This window comes from Mugil cephalus, chromosome 6, assembly GCF_022458985.1.
Source record: "Mugil cephalus isolate CIBA_MC_2020 chromosome 6, CIBA_Mcephalus_1.1, whole genome shotgun sequence".
In the NCBI taxonomy this organism is placed as follows: domain Eukaryota; kingdom Metazoa; phylum Chordata; class Actinopteri; order Mugiliformes; family Mugilidae; genus Mugil; species Mugil cephalus.
In genome coordinates, this window is record NC_061775.1 from 10,506,211 (window position 1) to 10,520,766 (window position 14,556).

A 14,556-nucleotide genomic window follows, 5' to 3' on the forward strand; every position below is an offset into this window, starting at 1 on the left:
ATTCTGATTCTGACTCTGATACCTGAGCAAACTAGCACAACTAATCAGTGATAGAAAGAGCTGTGTTGTAGTGTGCACATACGGAGACGCTGGAAATGTTCCATTACTATTCTTATACTTACATGGACCCCAAACAGACTGTCTGTAGGTTATACTTAGACGTCAGCACTAAATAATGCAGTTATCTTTAAATAATACTTTACACAGAGGCAAAGCTAAATGGGGTAAGATGACAAGCAAGGAGAACTGAAGATTATTCATTAGTGTGTGTGTGTAAGCATACACTAGACAGTTATTACAGTGGACATTCCTTTTATACTTATCACTGACACTTAAGTCTAATCAGTAGATTGATGAAGAACCAGAATAGCTCTGGGAGCATAAAATGTGATAGTGGCCCAGAAATAGATCAAGTGAGGCTGCATGGTCCTCGACTGTCTGTGTCTTTATAACTCACTGTGTTGGCCTTACCTTTCCCTGGTACACTCAACAAGATTGTAAATATTAAGTGTAGGTATCTCAGACTGCATTGTGTGCAGCATTGACCTTGGCCAACTTGGTGTTGAACCTTGAACTCAACACCACTTTTTGCAAAATCCTCTCAGGGCTGTTTTCGGATATTGTATCTGTGGGTGCAACAGATTAGTCGTTAGTCTGGAGTCATGATAGATGTCATAACTAGACAAACCTGGACTTCACCAATGACTGACTAACTCTGCAGGACGTCTCTACTACTTAATTACACAGATCCATGTGTCGCCAGAGCAAACTAGCGTCTCTGATAGTTGCATCTACCCCACTTGTACAGGCTTATAGGATCATAATGTGGGTGTGTGCTTTTAAATATTTGGAGCAGCATGTGTTTACTGTGCTTAATTAACAAATACTGTTTCAGTACGACCGTCTGTTCTCCACGTCTACCTCAACACTCTCTCTTCTTGCCAGTATTCTGGCTGTGAAACCTGAGCCAGGGGCCAAATATAGCCCCACTCAGTGAGCAGTTAGGGACCGGGACAGATGGAACAGCAGGCCACTGCAGAGGCAGTACGCAATTGGACCCTGAGCCTGAGAGATCCTGTATACCGTCTGACCAATAAGGCTGCTCTTCTGGAAAGAGAAGCTTCTTTTCTTCCCATTCTTACTTAAAAGAGACAAACCTGGAACCCTAGAACCGGGAACGAGCGTTCGGACAGACAACCCACTTCAAGGTACGTTTCCCCCTGTATTCATGTCTGTGTATTCAGTGGGTTTGGTTATTAATTGTTATTATTAAGACCGTGACCTTATTCATTCAGTGTAATGGTAACAATACAGCTGTTTTAAACATAGTCTTTACATATACATGTATAACAGTGGAGTCAAACATACAGTTAGACAAATGTTCTCTGGTGTTTTTAAAATGAAGTTTACTAAATATTTTACATTTTATTCTTTGAAAATGAACATAACATACTGTAATTATATAATTTAAGATATTAAGAAGGTAATAGAAACTTTAGCAACAGGAAGTTATTAACATTTTGTCGAGCCGTCTCAATTTTCCACATTCATATTTAATCAGCATTGAGCTGTTGTCATTGTTCCTTTTATAATAGAGCAGTAGAGCACTAAGCTACAGCGTCTGGCTTTACTGCACTGACCGTCAGGGTGTATTTGTATGAATCTTGTCATACCTGCGTGTGTGTGTGTGTTTTTTTTGTGTGTGTGTGTGTTTGAACGTAGCGACCTCTCTCCTGAGCTCCGGGTAGGTTTGGGTTGTGGCGCTGCTGTGAAACACAGCCCCAGGGATTAAAAATAACAACAGCTGGTCTTCAGGACGCCATGGGGCGCTGAGTGTCACGCTGCGTCATATATGTATATACAACGACAGCTTGACAGCGTACTAAACATCCAGAGTGACTGTCCTTTAAACTACACATAATCTATTTACATTTCAGTCAAGAAATCAGACGGAAATATGATGATGCATCATGTGGAATAAATGTACCCATGTGAACCTCCTCATTGTGGATTAGCAAGATTCCCCTTTGTTTGTTCCATCAACAGTTCACAAAATGCTATGATCTTATAACATAACACAGTTGTAACAATTATATTTTATTAAATGATTGTATTAGCTCTACAAGTCAAACGTTTGGACACACTTTCTCAATTAACTAAATGAGAAGGTGTGTCCAAACATTTATATAGTGTTATAGTGTATACAGTACTAAATGGATTAATGGATGCATTATGATTGTTGATAAGACTCTGTAATTTATCAGAAAAACATCTGTTCTTTTCTGATTACAGTGTCTAACTCTCAAAATATGAACAAAGAAATGATTTTATTGAAAAAGTTCTTTTAAAAAATACTAAAACAAATACAATAAAAATGAATAATAAATAGTATATTTGAGCTTTAATGTGAGTTGATGTCTGAGAAATCTGAGTTTATGTGGTGTTATGTGGAAAGAATAACAAAGAACAAAGGGATTGTGGTAGAGTGGTAAGACCAGTCGTGTTCATATGACCTCACTAAAGGCCTTTGCTAATACCTACCAACTGTGTCCCAACAACAGTGGACTGAGTCATCCTTCCAGCTATGGCTGAAAGAACATATGAAACAGCTTTGTAAAGTTTATATATTAAGATGACTTCTCTCATGTCTGCTCTTCATTCGTCAGTTATCAATGAGATGAGATGAGATGAGTATCTTATACAGAATAAACTGTTGTGTCAGAATTATGAGCGAATGTCACTGGCCCCTTAATGAAATTAAATGTGCATTTCAGGATGCAGGACGGGAGTTGGAATCAGCCACTCCCCATCTCTCTGCTGCTCAAGGATCCGGCGGCAGGTGGGACATTGGAGGGGGATGCGGGGGTGTTTTCTGAGGCGTCCTCCGACGGGGACCTCTACCTGGACTCGGTAACAGAGCTGGATTCTGGAGATGGAGACTTTGCGGATCTTACCGCCTTCTTGAGCGCAGAAGAGATTAATCGTAGCCTGGACCTGGCCCGGGAGGCCTTTGGTGATGCAGGTGAATCTGGCGATCCAGGCCCCTCTAATCCTACGCAACAGGAGCAGGTTCTCCAAGCTGTCCCCTCCCTTTCTCCTCAAGCGACTGAAAATCTCATTACGAGCCCAAACCTACAGCACCAGACCAAAGCCCCCTGCCCAGATGATAATGCAGCAGGTAGAGCCTCCTCCAGCCAGAATGCCCCCCTCATCAAACCTGTACAGGCGTCCAGTGAGTCTCCGTCCTCTACTGAGAAGGTTGTCCGTCACAAACCACTCCAGCCAGTTTATAAGCAGGACAAACCCAGGCTGGTTCACGAAGGCCTGGAGCTGGGTGATCGAGCTGCTTCGGCAACAGAGTTCTGCAGCCGTGCTGCCACGTTTATTGAGGAGCTGTCGTCCATCTTCAAAGGTTCTGCTCACTTGGAGCAGCAGGTGGAAGAGGATTCCTCCTCTCCAGACAGTGGCTATCTGTCTCCGAGAAGTCAGCGGCCGGTCCCTCAAGGCTCGGCCTCCGTCCCCCCTGTGCCTTCCGGCCAGCAAGAGGAGACGCCGTACAGCCAGCCAGACACGGACCCTCAACTTGGGGGTCCAGTGGGAGTGGCAGTTTCTGCAAGGTACCAACACGCCGGAGCTCCAACAGGATCCGGACCCCTGTCCCCTCCTCAGTTCCTCCAGAAGCTGAAGAGTCAGGAAGTGGCTGAGGGGAGCCCTATTCGCCTGGAATGCAGAGTCAATGGAAACCCTCAACCGCTTGTCCGGTAGGTCTTTACTTGATTAATTTCACACTGTTTAGCAGGATGGACTTGACAGGAACCTGCTATTTGATATATTTGATATTATGACATGCAATAACTCGGTGTTTGACAAGTATTCCCCATTTGCAGATTAATGACTTAGAAAAGTCTCCTTAAGTCCACTGAGATGTTTTTTACGAATTGAAAGGTAGTAAAAGAGGAGAATCCGAGCAAAATCTCTTCAATAGCTCTTCTGTTTATTCACTGAGTTTTTTTTTTTATTGGCTGCAGTGACCTGTTTCTACCCACTCACACAGAGGACTTCTGTGTTCTGGCATAGTATTGTGTAACATGTTCAAGAGTCCTGGTATTATTCACTGACTGAAAATCACTGGCAGTATTGACGGGCTAAAGATTTTACTTCTGACATTCATAAGTCAGGTGAACCTGAATTAAGTTTTTCTTTAAGTTCATAATGAAAAGTAATATTTGGTCAAGGAAGTGTAGTTTCAGTTATATTTTTACAGTTTATGAGATAGACTTTCTGGCATCTCTAGGCATAATGAAGATTAATGCACTGTAAAACATTTCCAGTCAGTAAAACTTAGAAACCCGCTGCCTTAAAAAAAATGTGAGTATACTCACAAAAAAAACAGTTTCAACACAAAAAGCTAAAAAAAAAATTAAACGAATGCTAATTTCTTGTTTCAACTTGATGCTATGAGTTAAAACAGCTTAATAGGTTACATTATCAAATTGATGAAAACTTAGCTTGTCAAATTTAATCGCAATTCCTCACTATTTCAACTCACATTTAAATGTAAACTTCAGATTAAACTCGTATCGTGCAAGAAATTTTTGAATTTTACTAAAACGTAGAGAAATGACTTCTTATGATACCCATATATTTTGCTGACGTTTAATACAGTGGTTTAATCCTCTTTTTGTAGAGCTTTGTTTCAAAGGTATCACCATTTTATAGTAATGGTTCTAATTAAAAATGTGAAAATTTAAATAAAGAGGCTGTCGCTCTTTATTTCCCAGAACTCAGATCATATGGCCCTTCCTCCTCCTCCAATCACTTTTTTCAAGTCAAAACATGAGTTAAATTAACACTGACCACACAGACAAAACTCCCAAGAAGTCAAGATAATGAAATATTTATTAAATTGAGTTAAATATCAAAAACTTGTCATGACTATTGGAGTTAAAGATAAAAAAAACATGACATGACTGGGCTGTAATGTTTTACAGTGCAAACTTTGAAGTATTCGTTCACTCCAAAGTGTAGAAAAAATGTATGTAGTCACAGATTCCTTTTAATACGGCATCTTACAGTAAAAACACAGTATGGGAAAAAATAATTATTTTTGTGTTGGGTCACTAATCAATAAAAGAAAGTCTAGTTTGGTCTTAAGCTTTTGAATGAACATGATTTAAGAATGAATTGACCTACACAGTGAACAAACCTTAAGTGTCAGTGATGTTGACCAGACCAAGTGGCAGGAACCAGCCTCACTGCTCTGCCTGTTTCAGATAAGGTGAGTGAGCTGGCAGGCGGCCAAGAGGTAAGAGTTACCCCAGTGTTGACAGGCAGAGCACCTGGTTTTGAGTTGGGGGGAACTTCCACTCTGTGCAATTTGTCCATTGGTACCTGTCCAGTTAAACTGGGACGCTGCCTAATTTATGCCTGGATGACCCGTTATTCCCCATAGAGATGACAACAACTTCTGCCTCAGGTTATTTGCACCAGTTCATCAGCAAACTAAAAATACACTCCTCTCTTGTTTCTAGAAATGTCAACCTCACCGCTCAGTCAACACGGGGGCTGTTTACTACAGAGTCATACCTGAATTCATTTACATTTCAGTCTGTTCAATTATTTGCAATTGATGCCAGTTGCTCCTGATGATTCAGCTTTAATGGTTGAATTTCATGGACCCGGATCCATTCTGTCCACACAAGTCGTATTTAAAACACTGACTCGTGTTTAAAATATTAAAAATCAATGTGCTTCTAGAGTTTGCACTGTTACATAACCCTGAAATATTGCACATCAGTTTACAGACACTTCACGACACCAGTTTGTCATGTTTGATGTCCTTTTGAAACCTCTGTTGAAATAATGTGGGCCTATTTTTGTTTACGTTCATAATGATGGACCAGAGAGTCCCATGGAGCCAAAGAGGTTCGGTTTCAGGGAGTTTTTAGAAGGGTGTCTTTAGGTGTTGGTGTGATAACATAAAACCACTAGCCCGGGCCGTGTATCTCCCCGCTGGGCTGTGAGGGGCCTCTTCTCTGGCTGTATAAATAGTCTTCAGGCCAACAGGAGCCAGGCACAGGAATGCAGGCAATGCAGTGACGAAGCGATTTCAGTCACCGGGCTCTATATCAGCCCACACCTTCTTGGGGAAACAGGAAGGTAGCGTGTAGCATGTTCAACCGTAGGGAAACGGGAGAGCCCAGACTCGGTGGCGGTTTCGCTGTATGACACAGAAAATGAATGGTGAGCTGAGAGTTGTGCGGTGAAATGTCTTCGAGTAGCTGAATAGTGTTGAAAGAGAATTGTGTTGTTGTTGCATGACTGGGAGAATAAATCTGGAAGTGAGAGCAGATCTGTGCAGAGCATTTTTCTTAAAATCCTGATAATACAAGCACTTTGTCTGTTCAGTGCTACAAATGAATAATCACTTCCTGTGTTGGCTACACACTGTGGACACTAGATGGCAGCAAATTGTTCACTATTGAAAGCAGAATTGTGCGGCTTCTGGAAGCAGCAGGAGTCCTCATACTGAACCTCAGGCTTGCTCTAGGGGAAACCCAGTTCCTGACACACTTTCATTTTAAGTTTTCTTGCTGTTATTGAAAATGTGTGTACAATTTACTTTTCATTTACTTTTAATTAAATCTGGGGTTTGGGACTTTTTCTTGCGAATGAACATCGATTACACCCGAGTCCGTGTCAAATGAGTTCACACCGTACTGATTGTAATAACCAAATTAGCACCATAGTGCAACCGCTTATTGCAATAGTCACCAATATGTCAGAGAATATAAATCACACTCATTTTATACTGATTCTTGTTAAAATGTGAGGGAAATCATGTGTGTCAGTTATAGGTGGGCTTAATATTTTAGATGTCTTTGACACTGGAAATCAGTAGCAATGGGTTTTGATTCTAGCAGCATGGATGGTGTTGTTAGAGCTGGAGAGTTGGGAGTGACTGTAATGACTGAGATGAAATAGCCCATAACAACAGCATTAGTTACTAATGTAATTTAATGTCATTTCTGGCTGCCGGGAAGTGTCCCCAAAAAAAAAAAAACTGTGATCCTCCAGATGAAAAAAGAAACTTTGTGTTATGAGAAAAGATCACAGCCTAAAAAAGAAATGTCTGACCTCAGGATAAAGCACAGAGTAGCACTGGTGTGGCTTTGTCAGAGAACAATGAAAGACACTGAATGACTATGGACTGTAAGCATACGTCATACACACACACACACACCTCTGCTTTTCTGTAACTGCTCCCTCTGCTAGAAAGGGAAACAAAAGCTGCGCACCGTAGATTTAATTTTTTTTCCCCCAAAAGATTTCAAATACCTTATTCCACTTAGTGCTCATTTCCCATGGGCAGCGCCTTTGATGCTGTTGCCAGTGCGAGCAGGTGATGCACCTCCTCACCTTCTCTTCAGGCTCAGGCTAATGAGTCGGTGCTGATGCCAGCGTTTTGCACGGCCAGTGAAAGAGGCATTCCTGGGAGCTGGGTGCTGGGCGCGGTCTTCCGTGGTCTACCGCAGTTTGTCTCAGCCGGAGAGGCTTACGGTGCTGAGAGCCTGGTATTCTTCAGCGTGCCCTCATGCTCCTCCATACGCACATTGTTTTATGTAACGCTCTGTTTATAACGATGCATTTCTGGGATGCAGCCATCATGTGCATTTTTTGGTTCTGAAGTCATGCTTTCCTGTTTTCAGTTTTGCGAGGGGCTAGTTTTGGTTTTAAATCTGCTCTTGGCGTGAGATGAACTGGCATGTGTTCAGGCCGTATAAGTCGGCTCGTGTCTCTGTCACAGATCTCGCCTCAGATCATCGATATCTCGGTATCAGGTTGCGGTGTCCCACTCTAGGCATTTTGTCTGGTGCTCTTCCACGTCATTACCAGCTAGCTGTACAAACCATGCATTCCAAAAACTCGAGTTGAATGAAGAGAGGTGCAGTTACAGTAGAGAGCAGCCTTGGCTTCTTAATTTCAACCAAATGCACACAAACCACAGCGGAAACTTTTGGAAGTCGAGAGGCTGCCGAAGAATTTTGCTAAGACATCCACACTAGGCGGTGCCTCCAGCGTCAGGAGGAGACGACATTCCAAAGACTGATGATGGAATTTCTTATCAAATTTAGACTATGATCCTTGTTCAGGCTTAAATAAACTTCCCCCTTTGAGCTAAGATTGATCAGTAGGACCAGAGACATAAGTCATATAAGGACATGTTCACACGAGCAGACCTCTTTCTCGTGTTTTCCACCTTGTCTTTGCTCTCAAATATACTCTCCATTGGGAATTTTCTGACTGGCCTCTCCCTCTGACAGCCTTGAAACCCAAACAACAATGAGGCCTCAAGAAGGTGTTACATCCTGTTGCTGTTGCTCGCAATCAGAAAGCATGCAATTCACGCGTGTCTCCGGGCGGCTTATGACTGAATACTTGGGATTAATATGTCACATCCCGCGTCAGGCCATTTTACTATTGGTTCCTTCGCTTGGTTAAAGTTTAAATTGTGGTGATACCACTCATTTTAAACTTGGAAATCTTAAAGAAGAGGCATGTTTGTTTGTTTGTTGTTCAATTAAACCCAGAAAAGGAGCAAAAAGGAATTAACTAATAAAAAAAAAAAAAAAATCCAAACAGGGTCATCGGAAAATTTGCTCTAATGCAAATTTACTATTATGCACATATGGCTGCTTTTCCTTGAATCTAAAACATTAGTATTTAAATTCAACCTTTGTGAAGTGTCAAAAACATAAAACGTTGAGGGTACCCTTTATCCTAAAAGCACTTCAGTAGAAATGTTGTTATTGTTGAAGGGAGTCTCGTCTTGTTCATCTACAGCGTGGATTTTGCTTACACGTCTATTTTTTTGCATTCTTTCCTGCAGACTTTTTGGTGCTTCAATAAGTTCCTACACTCCTGCAAACTGATAAGGGAACGATTTTTGGCACGTCCGCCTGTAGAAGAGGAAGCAGTTGCCACACCAGTTACAGTAGCTCGTCCTACTACATTTTGTGAAACAGACTTGGTATGAGGTCATAGCAGGTGACCCGGTGCTGACTCATGACGCAGCCCGACTGTAATGCTGACAGTTTGGCCCGTTTCTGGAGGCCCATAATTTTAAAATCTCCCTCGTGGACTCATTTGATCTCTGCAGGAGGAGTGAAGAGGGAAAAGCACTGGTATTTTTATACCTGATTTAAAAAAAAAAAGAAAAGGATTCTGTAAGAATGATGTCATTTCATATTTACGTTCCAAATAATGAGGGAGTCTGGAGTAAGCGTTTGGCTGCACTAACTATATTATATGGATACAGAAACGCCGCATTCTTGAAACGTGAAAACATTTAAAAAAAAAAGACTAATACTGTATGGATATTTTACATGCTGCTGTGAGATGGTCAGTTTGACGTATTATTTAGCTCTCACCATGCTGATAACTGCACTGTGTTCATGACTCTGAATTCAAGATGTGTTTAAGGCACGAGTGCATTTGAGCTTGTCCGGTGCAGGCTGCCAGGAAGTTTCACAGCCATAAATAGACAAAGAAACGTTTAAGGTAATCTATATCACCACCGAGCGGCCGCATACATCTGGCCCACTGCAGCTCACATACGTGTACACATTGAGTTATCGGCAGTAAAACACTCGGACGGACGCACGTCAGTGGTATTCCTCACCGGTGCGCTAACTGCAGCCGTGACGAGTGGAGCTGCCCCGTCTCTGAGCCTCACTAGTGGCTCTGACTCACTGCCAACCTGGAGACACAGTGTGAAGTTTCACCCTGCGGGGCGAGATTTTCCTGCCCATCTTCCAGCCGTGGAGCCCGCGGGTGTCCTGAACTTGACTAGTCGTGACATGTAGTCGCAAAGTTCACACTCACCCTCTGATCCAGTGGCTCGTTTCCACCACGGACACATGTGCACACATTTTTTTTGTGACGTTCAAACTTTCACATTATCTGTTGTAAGGATTGTGTTTTGTTTGTGTTCGTCAAACAAATTTAGTCAAAAATGACACAACTGAACACAAAACGCAGTTTTAAATGAAGGATTTTATTATTAAGGGAAAAAAAAACATCCAAACCTACACGGCGCTGTGTGAAAAGTGATTGCCTCCTAAACCTAATAACTGCTTGTTCCACCCTTAGCAGCAACAACTGCGATCAAGTATTTGTGATATCTTTTCCAGCTGTGGAGGAATTGTGTCCCGCTCATGTTTGCAGAATTGTTGTAATTCAGCCACATTGGAGGGTTTTCCAGCATTAACCTCCTTTTTAAGTTCATGCCACAGCATCTCAATAGGATCTGGACTTTGACCAGGCCTCTCCAAAGACATTTAGTTTTCTTCATCCACTCAGAGGTGGACTTGCTGGTGTGTTTTGGATCGTTGTCCTGCTGCAGAACCCAAGTTCTCTTTGGATCTTGGCATGTTGTTGATCTTTTGGTCTACTTCCCGCCGTCAGACAGGTCCTTTTTAAGTGATTTCTTGATTGAGAACAGGTGTGGCAGTAATCAGACCTGGCTGTGGCAAGAGAAACTGAACTCGGGTGTGATAAATCACAGTCAAGTTATGTTTTAATGTGTTTACTTGTGATATCTTTGTCTTAAATGTAAATTAGTTCAATGATTTGACACATTGAAGCGTGCAAAAAAAAAAGAAAAGAAAAGAAAAGAAAAGAAAGGAAATGAGGAAGCAGGCCAACACTTTTTCACACCACTCTGTGTGCGTATATCAGAAAGACAACCAGGAGGATGGTGGGCCCACTGACAGCACCGTGTTGAAATCACATTTAGTGCTCAGCGGATGTGTCTTGTAGCGCCGTGAAAAAGGATTTAAGCTGAACACAGCATGATTTGGTCCGTAATATACCGTGTAGTCAGCCAGATTTAAGAATGAACATTAGTGTTCTTCCTCTACGAGCAGCCGAGACGCGGCCAAAAATAATCAATATTAAACCATCACCTCAAAAATGGCTAAGTGCGAAGCGAGGGTAGAGGTGAAAGCGATTTGTAAGGAGTTATATAAGTGGATCAGTGACAATTGAAGAATTGGAATACCAGATTTAATATGAAGCATGCCTGTTGCGGATAAAGGCTGCAGTCATGCACATCAGGAGGACGGTAATCCAAGACAAGTTCAACAGGGAGAATGGGCAGAGGACTCACCATAAATCTTAGCTCCCAACTAAAGCCTCTTTATCTATCTAGTCTGTTCTAGCGGAACTGTTTGACCTCGTCTGTGAACATGAACGCACTTACCATATCCATTGTCAAGACTAGCCGGGCAAGTGAATGCTCAGACTGACAATGATTGTAGCACACCCACAAATGACTAAAGGTTCTCACAACATGCAGTTCCATGGCCATAGGAGGCTGGCTACGCATACTCAAACAGGTTTAGATGTGGCCACATCATTATAGTCATGACGCTGACGGTAACAAGGACTTTTCTTCGTTTACTTCTGAGACACCCAGGACCTTTCTGTCTCCGTGCGCTCGGCTCAGGTTTGTAGTTTTGATTCATCCGGGCCTCGGGGTCTGTTCCACAGCTGGGCTGTGAACAGTAAGTACCAGTTTGAATTCCTCTGTTCACCTGTTAAATGACTCTGCTAGTCATCATGCTTGATAAGGCACAGACATTAGATTCAGCTTACAGTAATCTGCCTTTTGATGAGTTATTTTAGGCTGTTATTTTTCTTGGATGTTGGATTCTTGCGCGGCTGCCAGCGAGCTGCGTTTGATGTCGAGCCTGATTCAATTATCTCTGACAATATTGAGGTGGTGGAATTTTTCGGTGCGCAGCGGTAAGTGTTTGTGTGTGCCTCTGGTTGTTTTCTGGACGGACAGAATGGCACGCTCTGTAAAGCGCCTTACGTACATTGTCCGCTGGGCTGTGTGTTGTGCGAGAAGCAGAGCCTGCGCGGGATGCTTGTTTTACGAGCAGATGAGAGGTCAAATGGGACTCATAAAAACGAGCTCGAGTCTTCCTTCCCATGTACATGTGACAGGATAACAGCTGTGCGAATGTTAAACTGTCTTACGCCGAGACTCAAGATATGCATCTTAGTTCCTTGTTTTCTCCACGTCTGTCTTTTCTGCTGCCCCCCCACCACCTCCCTTTTTTCAGTCGACCGTGGAGGCTCGTGATATCATGGTGACGGACGGTTGGGGTGGGGGGTCTGCGGGATTTGGTTTCATTTGAGGGAAAGAGGAGATGGAGGAGAGGAAGATGTTTAATGTCTGGCTGATGTTTGTGTGATCGGAGCTCACATTTAAGTACGTAAATTCGAAGGGAGGGAAAGAGGCTGCGGATTTCTAACAACGACTGCAGCAACATCATTCGCCTGTTGCCTCTATTGGCATTCGTCTCCCATAGTAGTATTTTGTTGCCAGGCAATTTACTAAACCTTCTTTCTCAGTTTCAACAGTCTCTGTTTGCTTAAGAATGGCAAATATTCAATGTTCGCTAACGTCACGCTGCATGGCTCACCCGTACACGAAGAGGGTTGCTTGGTTTTTTGTGCGGACAGATTTTCTTCATATGTTTGTGTGAGGGTTGTGGGTGGAAAAGGGAGGAGGGGGGGTCACGCACATTAGATTTCTCTGGTATTTAGTAGCTGTGTTCTACTGACGACCAAAAGTATGCAGCCCTCTCTGTATAAGGCCGTTAGTCAGATATTGCACCTGGTTCAGACCATTAGTGGGATGACGACTACAACAGGAGAGACAAAAGCTTATTACCCTTTGAAAGATGGAGCAGTGTGGTCGGTGACTCAGAGCCGAAGCCTATGTGCGACCGCAAATCTGCTCTCTCAGCGTGGTTCAGCCGTTGCATTGACGATGTCTAATTTGGTATTCCCAGAAAGTTCTGATACATACCTAAAATTGTCTGAGACAGACTACTGTGTGGTTTGCATTCAGCACAAATTACTCAGTGGCAGGAAGATGGATGGCTGTGGTCGCGGAGGAGCTTAGAAATGTGTAAATTGGTGAAATTCACTGAAGGCCGGGATCTGGTGGAAGCGCTGCCCTCCCAGGTGGCGCGTGTGGAAACCTACTTCTCACGCTTTCTCCACTGGGACGACAGGAAAAAATGTCACTAAATTGGGAAATAAGAAAAGAAATCTGAACATGTGACTAAGTCTTTTTTTTTCCTTGTGATGACTGGGGCGGCCTGCGCAACATTATTGTGAAACACTACCACGGCAGTGGCGCTGCACTTCGTTCTTGCCTTTCTTGAACCTAAAATGAATTGTGCGTGATGGACTGGATCAGATGACTGTGAGGAATTTAGCTTCAATAAAGCTAAATTTGCCTTTACATCCAAGGCCGCTGGAGCTGCAGAGCTCTCAGCTGAAGCTAGTTTCAGGCGCTGGTTTCCTCAACACCAGATCTACACACATGTAACTCCACGGAGGCATCATGCTGCTGGTAAAAATGTGTCTGATATGGCTGATGTGTTTAAATTTGCACTCTTCTGGATGTTGCGTTTGTTGGTTTTTCGTGCTGGGTTTATTTGACAGTTGGGAGGATATATTGTCCTCGCTGTGTGACATCATGAGAGGACATATCCTCTGTTTTTGTTAGTGTCCTTTGGTCTCCTTGGAGCAAAAACAGGAGTTGCCATGACAGCGTGACCCCATTTTTTTGTGAAGTCAACTGACCCTTACGAAACCTTTTCAAACACAGAAAAGTTATTTATAAGTGTTTGTGTGTTTGATTCACATGTACGTAGATTATTTGTGTTAGGGAAATGTTTCTGCTTGTTGCGAGTGGTTATGTATATATTACTGCTTATTAACATATTAACGGTTCGCCTCGTCTAGTAAAACAAAGCGAAGTGGCTCTGTGCGGGCCGCTGTCCGCGGTTGAGTAATTAATGAGAACGTGGAGTTCGTACAAACCCTTCCCCTCATAAACTCGGATTTTATAGTCTCTTAGAGGGAAGTGTGGTACTTTTCGTGTTGTTATTAGGACAAATGGGAGCAAGTTCCTCCAGAAACCAAAGGAATTTGAATAAAAAGAGCTACGCGATGACAGCGTGTGCTAACTGGGACGGGACGGCCTCTCACACAGACGCCGCACACGGAGCAGACCCTCATGGTAACAAGCACCGCAAATAATCCCACCTGCCACGTCCCTGTGGTGGACTCTCGCAGTCTTTACTGACAGTGACCAAAATATCACAAAGCCTGTCTGCATTAAAGCCTGACACGAGCCCCTGCAGAGACTAAAGAGCACCACACCCTCTCGTTCTGCTGCGCATCAACCATCGGCCCTCTGGCTCGACACAAACCACAAATACCAGATCCATGTCTGCTGACCAAGGTGAATTTGAAGTTTGAGACTTCCACGGCCCCGCTTTGTGTGCACGCGCCTGCGTGTGTGAGCGTGAAGGATGACGAGCGCACACTTCTCACAGTAGCCGCAGCCATCTGTCCTGAGCCTGCCAGGTGCCGCCAACCCAAAGTGGTCTATTTAGATCCCGACTTATCCCGAGCTATTTTTGTTCAGGCCCAACTGGGCTTTTTAAGTGGCCTGCTTAGTTCTGG

General features: G+C 43.2%; 1 protein-coding gene across 6 annotated transcripts in view; it reads left to right on the plus strand.

The window, feature by feature from the left end:
* The first annotated feature begins 1,027 nt into the window (after positions 1–1,027).
* The window catches only part of palld (palladin, cytoskeletal associated protein), a 49,697-nt gene continuing 36,168 nt past the window's right edge, over positions 1,028–14,556 (plus strand). For 5 of the 6 annotated variants that reach the window (XM_047587462.1, XM_047587467.1, XM_047587468.1 and 2 more), the window contains exons 1-2: positions 1,028–1,208; positions 2,775–3,761. In XM_047587462.1, coding sequence (XP_047443418.1) covers positions 2,776–3,761 — 986 coding nt within the window. In that variant the 5' untranslated portion in view covers positions 1,028–1,208; position 2,775. The remainder of the gene's footprint in view (positions 1,209–2,774; positions 3,762–14,556) is intronic. The other variant, XM_047587465.1, reaches the window with a different exon arrangement.